This window comes from Siphateles boraxobius, unplaced genomic scaffold, assembly GCF_051911475.1.
Source record: "Siphateles boraxobius isolate OS27281-9 unplaced genomic scaffold, OSU_SipBor_1 99, whole genome shotgun sequence".
Classification (NCBI taxonomy): domain Eukaryota; kingdom Metazoa; phylum Chordata; class Actinopteri; order Cypriniformes; family Leuciscidae; genus Siphateles; species Siphateles boraxobius.
The window spans coordinates 914,544-931,532 of record NW_027509229.1 but is presented as its reverse complement, the minus strand read 5'-3'; the positions used below and the strand labels follow the sequence as shown (position 1 = coordinate 931,532).

The 16,989-nt window shown below is 43.2% G+C and overlaps 1 protein-coding gene across 6 annotated transcripts in view; it reads right to left on the bottom strand.

The window, feature by feature from the left end:
• LOC143733368 (RAF proto-oncogene serine/threonine-protein kinase-like) overlaps positions 1-16,989 on the bottom strand; it is a 78,852-nt gene that overhangs the window by 15,298 nt on the left and 46,565 nt on the right. For 4 of the 6 annotated variants that reach the window (XM_077225069.1, XM_077225073.1, XM_077225071.1 and 1 more), the window contains 2 exons: positions 13,655-13,789; positions 8,587-9,257 (listed from right to left, as the gene is read on the bottom strand). In XM_077225069.1, coding sequence (XP_077081184.1) covers positions 9,117-9,257; positions 13,655-13,789 — 276 coding nt within the window. In that variant the 3' untranslated portion in view covers positions 8,587-9,116. Of the gene's footprint in view, positions 1-8,586; positions 9,258-13,654; positions 13,790-16,989 lie in introns of those variants that run through there. The other 2 variants (XM_077225074.1, XM_077225070.1) reach the window with 2 other exon arrangements.

Sequence of the window (16,989 nt, the reverse complement as noted above, 5' to 3'; positions counted from 1 at the left end):
TAGCTCTAAGTAAAAGGAGAAAACAATTGAAAGAAACTCTTGATTGTACTGAATTGAATCAACCACTGGAAGTTATCAATGGAAACATGCTTAAACTACGATCCAGTATGAGTGAAGGCTATCTTTCAGTAGACAAACTAGAGGAAGGTGAAATGGCGATTATACGCTTTTCCCAGAAGATGAGGTTCCCAGAGGAATTGATATCTCTACAAAGAGGTGAAGATGTCAAACAGAGCAGTCCTCTGTACCGTTTCAATCCAGTATTGAGGCAGGTGTTATAAGAATGTATGGACGTCTAGATGATGTAGCCATGCCTGAAGAATCAAAGCACCCAATAATTCTGGCGAAGGATCTGCATATTTCTGAACTTCTTTTAAGGCATGTTCACAATGAGGTCGGGCACAGCGGACGAAATTACATGTTGGCTAGGCTGCGCCAACGGTATTGGATACCAGGAGCAAGTACTGCCATACGGAGAATTTTGTCCAGATGTGTAATCTCCAAACTACTTCAAGGAACAGCAGGTTCTCAACAGATGGCAAATTTACCTTCAAGCAGAGTCTTACCAGATGAACCACCATTTACCCAAGTTGGAATTTACTGTTTCGGCCCATTCGAGATCAAACGTGGATGAAGCACTGTGAAGCGATATGGAGTCATTTTTACCTGTTTGGCCCTAAGAGCCATACACGTCGAAGTGGTTGCATCATTGGATACGGATTCTTTCATCCACGGCTTACGGCAGTTCATAGCACGATGTGATCAAGTATTAGAATTACGCTCCGATAATGGAACCAACTTTGTCGGAGCCGAACGAGAATTGGGAGAAGCCATAAAAAATTGGAACCATCATAAGATCAATGATGTTATAATCCAGAAGAGTAAAAAATGGATATTTAATCCTCCTACGGGATCTCATCACGGTGGTGTTTGGGAGAGGATGATTCGATCCGTGAGGAAGATTATGAATTCAATCTTGAGGGTGCAGAGTTTAGATGAAGAGGGTCTTAATATTCTTTTGTGCAAAGTGGAGTCAATTATTAATGGCCGTCCTATAACAAGATCATCTATGGATCCCAAAGATCTAGAGGCTCTAACATCTAACCATCTGTTACTTCTGAAAACTCAATCATCTTTACCCCCTGGTTTGTTTCAGAGGGAGGACTTATATGTGAGTCGTAGGTGGCGACAAGTACAATACATGGCCGACCTGTTTTGGAGGAGGGAATACCTACCTCAGCTACAGGAACGGCAGAAATGGTTTGTAAATAAAAGAAATTTTCAAGTGTGAGATGTTGTACTCATTGTCAATGATGCTGCCCCTCGAAACTCATGGATTATGGGTAAAATTGTCCATACTATACCGTATAAGAGGGGATTTATCCGCCAAGTGAGGATTAAAACAAGGTACAACTGCTTAGACAGACCTGTCACCAAGAGCATGCCAGCCTCTTCAAATGTGGTAAACCGCAAGTTTAAGCAAAATCCTCGCTCTTTTTCGCCCCTGGGGCGAACACTGTACCCCTGATCGCTTATAAAAGTCATAGCACACCTTTCCCGAAAAATCCACACGATTTGATGCCTCATTCCTGGGTCTGTGACAAAAGCTGTGGGAGGAGTTGCACGTCAAACTTTTGGCAGATTAATAAATGGAATAGTAATAGTTGGGGCTTTGCCTTTGGCAAGCACACACTAGTAATAAGTACACAAGAGATCACTTGTGATGCTTTGCCTTTGGCAAGCACCACTAATAATCTTAAGTACAATATCAGTAAATTGGCTTTTCCAAGCCAACTTAATAATCTTAAGTACAATATCAGTAAGTTGACTCTCACAAGTCAACTTAATAAGTTGAAGTACAATATCAGTAAGTTGGCTCTCACAAGCCAACTTAATAAGTATGCAAGAGAACACTAATGATGTCTTACCTTTGGCAAGCACCACTAATAAGTTTAAATAGGATTTCAGTAAGTTGGCTCTCACAAGCCAACTTAACTAGAATGTATGAGTGGGTGCTTGCAGTAGCAAAACTCGCCACTCAGTCGCTAGGGTGTTGTACATGATTGCATAAGAGCCAACAACCATGTCTGAATGATATTGTGGACCTGTAATACGGCTTATATATGTTGCAATATGGTTGCTAGGTGGCTCTAAACGGTTGCTAGGGTGTGAATACACAGTTACCATGTTGATATATACAGACTGTTTCCCAACCGAAACAAACGAACCAACACCCATCTCTATACCATGTTTTGAAGCAGAGATATAGGTCTTGATAAATGGTTGTTATGGTACTGTTTGGTTGCTATGGACCTGCCAATGATGAAGCTTCAAAGGCTGCTTGTCAGTATGAATGATATAAACCAACTCCCATGACTCTGTGACATTCAGAATGGAAGATATCTCTCTTTGGATTTTGGTTGCTAGGGCATGGCCAGTAAGTGTTGAGTTGATTCAGGATGGGCTGTTTGCTGCCTCGAGTCAAACGAGACCATCCTCATGTTCCTATGACACTTCTATCCAAATATATCCCTTTGATCTCTTTCAATGTAAGTCTAAGAAACATGTTGCTAGGGTGCTCTAAATGGTTGCTAGGGCGTGGCTTGATAGCTTCACAATGATCATGAGAGACTGTTTGGTCGTCTGAGTAAAATAAGCCCGCCCCCTTGTCTCTATGACACTGTGATCGAGAGTTATGTTAAATACAAAATCCCTATGTAATTTACCAAAGTAGGAGAAACATGCGTTTCATGGACCGACCTTCACCATACTAAATCAATGGGGAAACTTTGGGCCGCTCCTGCCCCCAGGGGGTGCAACTTTTACCCCATTGTGAGGAATGTTCTTACAGAGCTTGTCAGCCTCTTCAAATGTGGCAAATTACACGTTTCTGCGAAATCCTTGCTCGGAGCTATGACTCGTCAAAGTTCGATGCAATGCAAAATCTATGGGACTTTTTCGGCCGCTTTTTCATCCCTGGGGCGAACACAGTACACCCGATCGCTTATAAAAGTCATAGCACACTTCTCCCCAATGAGCCGGTCGATTTGACTAATCAATCATGGATCTGTGACAAACGGTTCGGGAGGAGTAGCGCGTCAAACTTTTGGCGGAATAAAAACCGCAATAGTAATAGTTCGGGCTTTGGTCCAAAATGCAGCCACTAGTGTTCTTACCAGAACCAGGAAGTATGACCATATTAGACCAGTTCTGTCAACACTGCATTGACTCCCTATTAAACATCGTATAAATTTTAAAATATTGCTGATTACTTACAAAGCACTAAATGGTTTAGCTCTCTAGTACTTGAGTGAGCTCTTAACGCATTATACTTCTTCACGTCTATTGCCATCTCAAAATTCCGGCCAGTTGATAATACCTAGAATATCAAAATCGACTGCTGGCGGTAGATCCTTTTCCTATTTAGCACCAAAACTTTGGAACAATCTTCCTAACATTGTCCGGGAAGCAGACACAGTCTATCAGTTCAAATCTAGACTAAAAACACATCTCTTTCGCTTAGCATACACATATCACAATACGTATAGACCTCTATAATTCAATGTTAGGCTGCATAGATAAGATCCGGGAACACTTCCCATAAATCCTCATGTACTTTGTACATCATAAGAAGGATGGCGTCTACGCTATTTGTGTCTCTGTTTATCCCGAGGTTTACCGCAGTCCACCGGATCCAGACCGTATCGGGATCGGACCAGCGCCTCGACACAACGACAACGCAGTCCTGAAGTGTCAACTAGTCTCTTCCTTTTGATGGCCTCCTTCCCTTTACCTCTGTACTGATAAAACGTTGTCGGGATGATTCCGATTCACGTGGCTACGCGGAAGCGCTAAAAAATTCTCAGAGCCACCAGGCACTGTTTTATGCAAATGAGCGGCCGGATCACATTAAAGAATTTTCTTTTAGAACGGTGTTGTGTTAGCGGCCCCTAAGTTAATAACTAATGATCGTTTAGTCTAAGTTTTGGGACCAAAATTATTTATTCTCTATTTAAACAACATCTTTACAGTATCTACAATGTTGAAATTTATAATGTTCGCCGATGACACAAATATTTTTTGCACTGGAAAAAATATGGATGAATTGCAATTGGTACAAAAATAATTAATTGCGTTAAAGAAGTGTTTTGACTATAATAAGTTATCTTTAAATGAAAATAAAACTAAATTTATGATATTTTCTGGTAATAGGACTCATAGTAATGCAAAGTTACATTTAAATGGAGTTGAAATCGAAAGAGCCTATGAAACCAAATTTTTAGGTTTGATCATAGATAATAAATTTATTTGGAAAGCACATATTGAATATATTAGAAGCAAGGTAGCAAAATCAGTAGGAATATTGTATACAACAAAAGATCTAATAAATAAAAAGGGTTCGAGTATTATATATTCCTCCTTAGTAATGCCTTATTTGTCATATTGTTCAAAAATATGGGGAAATGCAAATAAAACAAATATAGCTGTATTAATTAAGTTAAAAAAAGAGCTATTAGACTTATTAATAAAGTAGGATATCGTGAACCAACTAATAAACTCTTTATTCAAAGTAATACCTTAAAATTTACAGATATTGTATATATAAAAATATTGGAAATAATGTATAGAGCACTAAATAAAAGTCTTCCATCTGGTATTCAGAAATTATTTAAGTTAAGAGAGTGTAGATATAATTTAAGAGGCCTGTTTATGTTTGAATGTGGAAGAGAAAGAACTAATGTAAAATCGAGATGTGTATCAGTTTTGGGTGTAAAACTATGGAATTTACTAAAAGATGATTTGAAATTATGTACTTCTCTGTTTAGCTTTAAAAGATCTTTAAAAAAGAAAATTGTTAATGATTATTCAGTTAGTACGTAAAACTTGTTAATATTATGTAAAAAAAAATTATGTGCAGTATTGTATAATTATGTATACTGTTTTTTATCATTTATAATGCTGATTCTTCATTGTAGCAATGTTCAGGGAAGAAGGAGGCGGGAGCCGGCGAACAATCAAAATATACTTTATTTAAAATAAAACAAACAAACCAAAATACCGCCAGCAGCCCCTTGCGGACGACTGCTGGCTACCGAAAATAAATATAACTGCCAGCAGCCCCTCGCGGACGACTGAGACGGAAACTGAGACGGAAGCATGAGAAGCGATAGATCGAGAGAGGGGAGAGAAAAAAAACAAAAAAAAACTAACTTTTTTTCGCTTCCCACAACGCGCTGCCATCTCGTCCCCCACCAGCTGGGCGATCTCCTCCGCGGTGCCTGGCGGTGATGCTGGGTAGCCCTCGGTGGACGGCTCAACGCTCCTCCGCCGCCCGGTGGACGACGACGGCTCCTTGGGCTCTAGGGCAGACGGTAGGAGTCCCCCGCTCCCTGCTCCTCCCCTTTTTCTGGTGGACGGCAGCAGGCTCCGGCCCACGGCGAGCGGCGGCGACTCCCCCGCTCCCTCCCGGACGGCAGCCGCCCCTCCAACTCCCAGGCGGACGGCAGCAAGCTCGGCCGTCCCCCCGGCAACTCACTCCAGCGCACCGCCTCAAGCGTCCATGGCCGCGAGTCCCCCGCTCCCTGCTCCCGGCGGCATGCACGATGGAACTGCGGATACCCCACAGCGGCGAGGACTCTCTGACAGCGCGTTCCTCCCTCTTCCCGGGTTTGGGCACCAGTGTAGCAATGTTCAGGGAAGGAGGAGACGGAAACCGCCGAACAATCAAAATATAAGTTATTTAAAATAAAACAAACAAACCAAAATACCGTCAGCAGCCCCTCGCGGACGACTGCTGGCTACCGAAACTAAATATAACTGCCAGCAGCCCCTCGCGAACGACTGCTGGCAAAAGTAAAATACAAATACAAAAACAAAACAAAACACAACTAAAATACAGGCCTGTTCCTCTCTCGATCATCAACGTCGTCGCTCCTCCTTTATGCTTCCGCTCCTCCGTGAGAGATGCGAGACCGGTGTGCTACCCAGGTGTTGCTCATTAGCAATCGGACCACCGGCCTCGCGCCGTTCTCTCATTTCCCTCGGCCGTCCTTCGCCACATTCATGTATATGGTTAAATAGGGTAGGCAAATATAAGCCTCGGCTTCAGCCGACTCCTTTTTTTTGGTTATTTCAGTGTAAATTTACCAAAAAAATTTAAAATCTAATCAAATCAAAATCAAATCAAATCGTTGCGACGGAAGTGAATAAATCAAAACTAACTTTAGCTGGACAATAACTTTACTCTAGAGCTGCTGTAAGGCCAAAACAATCTCTGTTACTTTAATTTCCTATTATCACTGTAAAGCTGATTTGAAACAGTCCATATTGTTAAAAGTGCTATGTAAATGAAGGTGACTTGACTTGACTTTGCCTTTGGCAAGCACCAACTAATAACTTTAAATAGGATTTCAGTAAGTTGCCTCTCATAAGCCAATTTAAAACATACTATTTTACATGTAAAACATGTTGCATTAGATTCATCTTGCATTGTAAAAACAGTCACATACGAATTGTGAAAATTGGGACAAAGCGCCTGTCTAGTTAGCCATGACAATCAATCAGTGGGACAAAGAAGCACAATTCGCGGTTCAATTTTGGACAGCGCAAGCCTGATGTCACCCTCCACCTGGAGCCAATTCGGTAATTGGTTTTCAAGGCAGTCCATTTTGAAAACCCGGACTCGCACAGATAAGTTGAGACGAATGGAAGAAGTAATTTTAGGGCGGCGTCAGACAACTGAGGATTATTCAGTCATCACACTCAACCAAAACGAAGACCAACCAAGAGCTATAGAGCTCCTCCATGTCAACGGAAAGGTCTTTTCCTGGGTAACTGAAGGGATCTCTGATCGGCAAATGAACTGAAATCCTCACTGAAATAACGTCCGAATTGTTGTTTGAGTCCTTCAACATGTTGAGCTTCTGTGTTCATCAAAGGAGAGATATATATATCCCTGTCTCTTGCTCACAGTCAGCTAAGTTGGGAAACATTTCAACATTTTTATTAATCAGCTGATCAAGCCAAAGATCCAAATTAATGCACTGACTTTGTCTGAAAGAAGCAAGATGTTGGCATCTCTCCCTTGCATCAGTGTGTTCAACAAATTCAACCTGTGGAAAAGGTGTGTAAACTGCTCTAACCAAAGGGGGTCGACCAGGTACCGCCATAACATCGGACTTCACATCAGCAGGAAGCGTCTTCACCTCTGAACGCGATTCGTAGAGGCGATGTAAAACCCGACCTCTGGAGAGCCACCAAACCTGCATCTAATGCTCGGCTCACATTTCCTGACAAAGCAAGGAAAACAAGCAAACATTTAATGAAATTGACCATTTGCACTGCCTGCTTTAAAACTGACTTCCAGAGACTCAGGCATTTTCATGCAATGTGAATCATACAGTGGGTCCACTTGACTAAAGGGGGTAAATGCTGGACACGACCAGACCGATAACCCTCCCAGTCATTGAACAGGCCCTGTCCTGCATTTATCCCATGACATGCCTGCCTCCCATATAAACCCATCCAGAACTTGAAACAATGCCTTGCCAGTTGCGTGCGCTGGAAGAATGTCCTCCTCAATATTGTCATTTTTGATATATCTGACATGTAAGCCACTGTGCCAGTCCTGCACCATCAGTTGTCTCATCAAGCTTCAGGGACAAGGACTGGCTTTGCTTGATGTTAGCTAGCAATCACTCCTTAACGTCGCTTGCCATGTCAGATATGCGGTGGCTAACGGTGTCGTTAGAAAAAGTGATGTCAGTAATCTGTGCTGAGACACTCTCTCCAGACATCTTTGGCAGCAGGTAAGATTAGCATCTCGGCAATTGTGTGAGGTTTTCCTAATTTGGCAACTCGCTGTGAGACATGGAAGGAGACCTGACACCTTCTCTGACACCAAATGTTGCGTTTCTGTTGTGCAAGGCAAGATAACTTTAATTTTAAAAGATCTAAAGGTTTGTCTTTGAGTGTCGGGTGTTTGGTTTCTAAATGGCGCTTCAGCTTGAATGGCTTCATGCTATCATCTGCGCATATAATACACTGGAGTAGCGGTTCAGCATCTGTCCCAGCCACCATACAGGCAGACTGAAGATAGCCCATATCATACTTCAATGTTTTACTCTTCTTAGGGGTTGGTGATGATGATGCATTGTTGCCACAATGTGATGAATCCATGTTTTACCAATATGGACTCGTACTTCGTACTGGACTTCGTACTGAAACGTGTCTGCAGTGTGAGTGAGTAATATAAGCGCATGACGAGAATAAAGGGTAAAATTAAATTGTTTACATTAAATTGTTCAACAGAATGTGCTGCTCCTCTCAGTCAGACAGAGAGGGGTGTGACTGAAGCGGGAAAGCAAGACCTCGCTTTGTATTGCGGAATAAATTTGTATTTACTTTGTATTGTGGAATATATATTAAATATCTGTTGTGCTTCTTCAAAGCAGCTAAAAAAACAACTTAATATTAATTTAATAACTTAACTTAAAGGGTATATTAATCCATGAGCATAATTATATAAAGCCTGTGATGGTTAAAAAGGCATTAACCCAGCAAAAGAAGAGATGCAAGGATAGAAAAGGGTATTTAACTTAATTTTATTAAAATAATTGATTAACTGTATGTACTCTATACATATCAAGAACACCTTCAAAATACTTGATCTCACAAAACTGATCTCAAACTGCGTAAGACTAAGTCCCATCTTGAACACCACTCAATGGCAACTCAATACTGACTAAATTATGAAGCTCTTTTTGTGTACAGTATATAATATATAAAAATCATCACTCTTTGAGCATTAGGGCAACATCTTTTCAGACCCATAAAATGAGGGATTGAAGCAAATTTCTTATAATCTAAAAATCCCTGTATCTGTCCCAGGCTTGCAAACGGAAAACAGCCTTTGTTTCTGAGAGCATCACAGGTCTTCAAGCCACTGTCCTGCAGAGTTCAGCTCCAACGCTCACAAAACACACCAGGAGAAGCGGCGGATCGAGCTCTTCAGGATCACACAGGCCGTTGAGCGGAGGTCAAGGAAAAGCGACAGTATGAATGGATCTCTGCATTTGAAATCCTTTCACAGTCTCATCTCAGCAGCAGTGTGGGCGTCAAAAGACTGGCATCTTCATGGAGGCCAGTGTGCCGGAGCTGATGTCTTCACTCTGGGATGCTCTGTGCAGAGAGGGTTCAGACGTGCTGCGGTTGATCTTGGGCAGCGAGTGTTGCAGAAGCTCAATGGAGGACAGGATCTGTGGACACGAATGCCAGAAAGCCATCAAGAGTGTGTTATTTCCTGAAACTGCCACAGCTCTCAGAAAAACTGTTCATCTACATTTTTCAGTTATCAACCAGAATCAAGCATTCAACACTGGTGTGGTACAAGCTAGGCTCGGTAGGCATTAAGTAAGGGATGATGTACATCCAGCCGGTTGTTAACTCAGAATAAACCCGACAGGGTAATCAGGATCAGGTCTTCATCAGGGGTTTATTCTGAGATAACCACTGGCTGGATTTACATTATCCCGTTTATTACACGGCTACTTGCGGAGAGAGCAGTTTCAGCGGCAAGTTCAAACTGGACGAACATTTAAGAGATATGGTTCACAGCCATAACACTTATCACACAGCATTTCACACAGCATTATTTTTATTTGTCAGTAACGATAATAACACAGCTTACAAGAATGTTTAGGCTAATTCATTCATTCATTAGTTTTAACTAAAACGTAAGGATGTTTATTATTAATCTGTCCCTTTGTTTTTCAGTTCTATTGTTTAAGTTCAATTGTGGCCACATTTAATTTATTTGTAGTAGTTATATAATGGAAACGTCTCGGTTACGTGTGTAACCCTCGTTCCCTGAGTAAGGAACGGAGACGTTACGTCGGATGGCGACGAATGGGGTTTCGCTTAGAAAGCCTATCGACTTCGAGTATACAAAATGAGCCAATGGCAAAGAAATGCCATGGGTCTGCGGAATTTGCAAAGCGTATCTCCGCCTTACCTCGTGGGTATAAAAGGAGGACGCTGGCAACATGCAGATATGTTTCTTCGCTGAGGAGCCGAGACTGAACTCAGGCGATCCCCACGGTACAGTGGAAAGTGGCAGGAAGACGTAAAGTCTCCGTTCCCTACTCAGGGAACAAGGGTTACATACGTAACCGAGACGTTCCCTTTCGTTGTCACTCCGAGTTTCGTCGGATTAAGTCTAATCACGCCACCTTCTTGGCTGTCTTCCAGTGCCCTGCGTAAATCTGAGATCCCTGTCATGAGACTAGCACGGACGAAGGACTCCTATTTAGCACAGGAATACCAAGGTACACTGGGTAGCATATCCCATGGCTTAGAGGAAATATGCAATTATTGCCAACCCAGAGGGGGGGGGACTTAGGGAATACACATATGACCCGGAGGGATGCATATGGAGAACACTGGGGTGTCCAGCCGCAGGTGGAATATTTCAACCCCAGGGGTGGCAAGGTGACTTGCCAAGTGAAAGACACATGCTCAGAGAGGCTTACAGTGGAAATACACATGTGGGGGTCACTCAGGGGAGGGACCATGCACACGGGAGGCACCTAGCCGATGCACGGTCAATAGACACTGGCGCCGAAGTCAGGAGTGCAGGAGGAACTCAGGGCTTTCGGAAAGCTCACCTGAGGAGAATATCGCACGTATCCAGTCCGTGGAGTGGAATGGCGAGCAAGCGAAGACACCTGAGCGTGTCCAGTACTAGCTGGTTGAAGCGAGTACATGAGAGGACACTGGCTCCACACGGAGATAGTAGATTCTGGAGAATGTGTACGTGTCACCCAGCCTGCAGCTCTGCAGATTTCTGTTAGCGAGGCGGCATGCGCTAGAGCTCAAGAGGACGCCACACTCCGGGTGGAGCACGGTCGACCTTGCTGCTGGTATGCCAAAGCAATGGTGTCCACTATCCAGTGAGACAACCTTGCTTGGAGAGAGCCTTTCCCTTCAGCTTCCCACCATAACAAACAAGAGCTGGTCTGAGGTCCTGAACACTACGTTCTGCAGTTAGAACCACTGAGAGGTCCTGAGAGGGAGCGAGAGGAGGGCGAGGAGGATTCAGTCTCCTCGCTCCTCTCAGAAACCTGACGATCAGGTCGTGCTTCCCAACAGACTTACCTTCTACCGTATCATGGTGTGCGGCAATGGCGGCAACGTATACTTAGAGGGTGGAGGGAGACAGCCTTCGCGCCAAGCCTTCTTGAAGGAAGGAAGCACGATACTGATCGAACATCTCCGGGGGTCTTCTGGGTGAGAAGAGCACCAGTTGACAAAGAGGTTCCACTTCAAGCATAGGCGTGTCTCATGGACGACGCTCTAGCGGAAGTGAAGGTAGCCACCACTGCTGGTGGTAGGGTACTCAACCTGCCTCGTCCCGTCCAGGAGCCACGCGTGGAGGCTCCAAGATTGGGACGAGGTTGCCATAGGGTGCCCTGTCCTTGAGAAAGGATGTCCTTCCTCAGACAAATTGGCCAGGGAGGTGCTGTCGTGAGGAGTACTAGTTCGGAGAACCAGGTCCAGGCGGGCCAGTGCGGCGTGACCAGAATGACCTGCTCCTCGTTCTCCTTGATCTCGCACAGGTCTGTGCCAGACAGCCCACTGGGGGAAAACGCATACTTGCGGGGGCCCGCAGCCAGCTATGTGCCAGTCGGTCCGTGCCGAGCGTACCCTCGGACAGGGAGTAAAACAGAGCGCATGGGTCGAGTTGTGGGAGGGAAAAAGATCTACCCGTGCGTCCCCAAACTGGTCCCAAACCAGCTGAACCGACTGGGGATGGAGTCACCATTCTCCATGGAGGGGCTGAAGCCGTGGGAGCTTGTAGGCTGCCAGTTCAGGGCTCCAGGAAAAATGGCTTGAAGCGACCTCAGATGCTTCTGACTCCATAAGGAGGTGGCGGGCGAGTTGGAACATACAGTGGGAGCACAGACCACCCTGATGGTAGATGTACACTACTGACGCAGTAATTTCAGAGTGGGCTAGTACGCGTTGACCTTGAGCAACGCAAGAGCGGTGCAGAACAAGGCATACTGCCAGCAACTCGATGCAATAGACATGCTAAGGGCGCTAGGTCCTGTCCAGGAGCAGGCCGCAGCGTGTCCATTGCGCATGGCGCCCCAGCCCGTGGTGGAGGCCCGGTTGAGAAACAACATGCCCGGAAGCTCGTCCCAGGGGCAGTAGCCCGTAGAAACTGAGGTTCGACCACGGGGTGAAGGTCTGACGGCAGGTCAGAGTAAAAGCTCCTGGTTCTCGGAGCACGCCGTGTTGCCATGCCCACCTCGGGACTCGGTCGCGAAGCCAAAGCGGTCTCATATGAGCGATCCGAGCGGCGATGTTGCGGCTACGGACGCCATATGCCCCAGGAGCCTCTGAAAATCCTTCAGTGGAACCGCACTCTTGCGCTTGATTGTCTCAGGCAAGTCAGCAGTGGCTGAGTGGAGAAGGCGACCAAGTCAATACCGAGAAAAGAGATCCTCTGCACGGGGCAAAGTTTACTCTTTTCCCAATTGACCCGAAGGGCCAGACGAGCTAGGTGCCGGAGCACTGGGTCCCTGTGTTCACAAACCTGGTCTCGAGAGTGAGCTAGGATAGCCAGACACCAAGGTAGTTCAGGAAGGGAACCCCGTGTTCCCATGGAGGAACAAGGGCTGCCTCGACAACCTTTGTGAAGGCGCGAGGAGACAGGGCTAGCGCGAGGCTAGCGCGAATGGGAGAACAGCGTACTGATATGCACGCCCCCTGACAGCAACCGTCACTGTCATCCGGCTCTGAGACAGAGGGGGACGAGGGGTGCACGGCTCAGGGGCGGCGCACCGCGTCAAGAGTGCCGCTTAACCCGGCGTATAGCGGGGGGCGGGACTGGAGAGGGCTGTGGCGTCCCCCTGCGGCTTCCAGAGCCAGCCCGGGTGAACGGGCGGGGGTGGGAGCCGCGGGAAGGCGCCTTCGGTAGCTTAAATGTTTCCCGGCTTGACTGTTAAAAGCAGACGATTGGCTTTCCAGCGGGAGGGGCGGGACATGTGCATACAACCGCCATCTTTGGCATTACGGGTTTTCCCTATATAGTTGTATTGAGCATTGAGGAAGTGGCATGTCTCTATATAAATAGTCTCTGGCTCAGTTCAGGACTAGCACGCTGTATATGTGTTTATGGCAGCACGCTTCGGGTCGGGTGTGTGCGCACAGAAAAACGCATCGAATAGAGCTCTTTTTTGCGTCGTCACTCTTATTCAGATCTGTATGTCCACAGGACATCAGTTCTGACTGGATCACTTTCCAAATCCTCACAATCGAACATTTTTGTCTGTTTTTTATTCGTTGACAAAAATGTCAATAGAATTACGTCATAGTTTTTGTCATTCAAAACTAGTTTTTATTTAGTTGCCTCTTTTTTGCCTGTGAAAAAATGTAATTGATGAAAATATATAAATAAAAAATAAAAATAAAAATATATATATATATATATATATATATATATATATATATATAAATAATTTTTGTTTTTTTGTTAAATACTCATCTTGGTCATTCTTATATATGCTATGTATACTGGAAAACAAGCAGCAACTCTATGTCGTCACTGCTTTCCTTTAACTAAACATACATGACACTAAATCAAACACACCTGAGGGAAGAGAGGCCTCTCGTCCTTGGACTTCTTGATGCAGTCAGCCACCAGTCTCTTCATGGCTTTAGGACATCTCTTATACAGCTTACTGAGGTCTGGGGACAGATATCCCCGACCTACCATGAAAATGATCTGCGAAAAACAGTAAATAAAACAGCTTGAAGCACAGGAAAACAATGATTCATCGATTCAGTTCTAAAAACACAACAGCACAGTATTGCACAGCGTAGCTATTTATTGTAGGACTCTTTAAAAAATAAGGGGTCTTATTATGCTCTTTTACCAAGTCTTGATTTAGTTTTTGGGGTGTACTAGAATATGTTTTCATGCTTCAAAATTGTGCAACTCACCGAGTGATTAGTGGTGTTGCGGTCAAAGGCGATTCTAAAAGAGTCAAAAAGTTGAGACAGGACCCATCGTCAAAATTTCTGTGTCCACCACTCTAGTTCATCCAAAACAAACTAGAAAACAGACTCAAAGTGCTAAATACCGGAATTATCCTAAATCTGAATAGATTGCAAGCACGGACTTTGCAAGCATGGATTTCACAGGACGTTTCAGAGTGGTATGTTTTTTTGTTTGTTTCTGATAGATTATAGATATGATGTTATCCATCATTTAATCATATTTGTCGGAAAACTAAGGTAATACAAACAGTAATCTATCACAAAATTAAGGATAATTTTCCTTAGGGGCGTTGAACCGTCTTACAAAAGCTACAGTAAACACTACATCAATTCTGTAATGTTAGTTAGCAGGCTAGCGGAGGCAAAGCTTTGTCCTTCTTTTAAATCATAGCAACTGCATAAAACTTATAGTTGGAACTGTTAATAGAAAACACAACTAGAAATAATAAGACATACTTTCAAGTTGTGATCCACAAACAAGATTGTCTCGACAAAATGGGAACGGCTCCGTCTTTCAGGAGAAGCTTTTTTGCGTTTAGCCTGTCTGTCTTCTGTTCTCCGTTAAATGTGCAGCGATATATAACAACAGACACACTTTGAGGTTCTTCAGCCTTTGGACACACTTTTTCCAGGATGGAAAACAGTGACAACACTTTTCATCATCTCTAATGCAGCACAACCAGGCCTCGCCAACTTTTTTGCGTATTCCATGGGTGGAGATTATTTAAATGAGGAACATTATTTATCACCAAAGGCCTTTCATTATGACTTAAAGGGGTGGTTTACTGCTTTTTTTCTTTGCATGATTGTGTTTATGGGGTGTAATATAACATGTCTTTGTGTTTTGTTTTTTTTAAGCCTTATTTTTCATAAATTTCACCTTTATTGTAAGCCGCTTTCTCCTCTGTCATTTGAACGACCGGTTGACTTCCTGATTCTATGAAACCACTCCCTCAGAAACAGGCAATGGGCTCAGAATTGGTTAATTGTGTAGGTGTGTTGCAATTGGCTAAACTGCGTAGCGCACGTTGTCCGGAAACATCACGCCCATTACCTTTACAGGCGAAAGTTGCATGTGCTCCGGTCAAATGTAAATAATGGTGCCAATACTGCCGCATCAGTTAGAGCCAGAATCAGACCCAGAAAGCGGCACTGAAGAGAGTCAAGCAGAACCTCCCCAAACACGGCTCTTACAGAACGTTTCTGAATGGTACATTTTTGTATTATTATTATTCTATTCTACTATTATTATATAAGAATTTCGATATGCTGTTACTTGAAAATGCTACTGCTGCTTGTTAGCTTTAGAGATACGGTTTTCTCCAGATTAAATATTTAATATAACTGAATAAATGACTGAGTAATACCGTTTTTAAAAGTTATTGTTTTATCGATATAAAGAACAACCGTTTATCTATTCACAAAACTTAGTTTACTCTCTGTATCGTTTTCTTTAGGTGTACATGTGGCAACTGTGTTAAAATGCCAACAGAACGTGAAAACATCTGATAACAGCAGCTGAAGTTTGCTGTTGCGATTACATATAATTTTTTGAACTTTATACACGTTTGTCTTACACACACAAAATAGCATCGAACTAACTAGCTACTATAAACAAACAGCGTTGGCATTGGTTTACGTTCTTGATCAAATCGAAAAATTTCGTCATAAATTATACATGGAAAATACATTTACAAAATTAGTACATAATTACGAATTCAGGTCCAAAATGTTTGTACGCGTTTGTCATAGATACACGAAATAGCATAACTAAGTGGCTAAAGCCAGCGCTGGCATTTGTTTACGTCCTTGATAAAAACTAAAACATTACGTCTAAAATGATACATGCAAATACATTTAAAATTATTAAGTCTTACAGGTTGTGGCCCAACAACTGCTGCCTCTGGTTTTAAAGTTGGAACTGCTTCATGTTTGAGTAACAGTTTGTTGTTGAATCTGGCATTGAGTTTGTGGAAATTCTGGAAGTTGTCTTCCGTAAAATGCGCAGCACAGAGAGCTAAATTACGATTGTAATTTTCTGGAACATAATCAAACATAAATTGTAGCCATTGTTGACGAACTACACCATCCGTAGGAAGCCCGAACACAGAAGATCTGACAGGTGGGTGAAAATAACACACTTTCGACGGCATGGCTACTGCTCTCCACTATAACTCTTCCTCTTCGACAAAGCAGCAGAAATATGGCCATGCCTCCTTTTTTGCATATTCCGGAGGGAGGGTTGATTATGGGTTAGTTACGTATAAAACCCGGGAGTATCTCGTTGTAGTCCCATTCAAGTCGTTTTTGTAGGCATTAAACTTCCTGATTTTTAAAAGACGATATCTCTGCTTACGTTGAACTTTCAGCGCAGCAACTTTGCAGATACTGTTCATGCACCAACAGCAACATTACACACTATTTAAAATGAAAAAAGTGAAATCGCAATCAACCACCCCTTTAATAAGATACGGAAAAAACATGTAGTAACCTCGCAGATCTGCTTTATGCTCAAACAGCAACATTACATACTAACTAAAGTTGACCAAGTGAAAAAGCATTATAGGACCCCTTTAATTGTCTGTAGTAGATTGAACTTTCTGATAATCTTAACACAATACTGATAAATATCACAAAAATGGTCAAAAGTGTCAAAAAACATTCAGATCACATTTTGACAAATAAAAAAATTTACATTTATAATTGTATTATATAAGTCTATATTTGAAATCATTGTTGATGCTTTTCACTATGACATGATTTCTTGGACAATTAAGCACACACACATGATTTATTAATACATAAAATGGTCATGTACAGGTAAGTATACATCGTGGCATTATACATTTCTACCGATTAAAAAGAAAAAGAAGTCTGGACAGTATTATTTTAATTACTGTAATGGGAACAATGACTGCGCTTAAC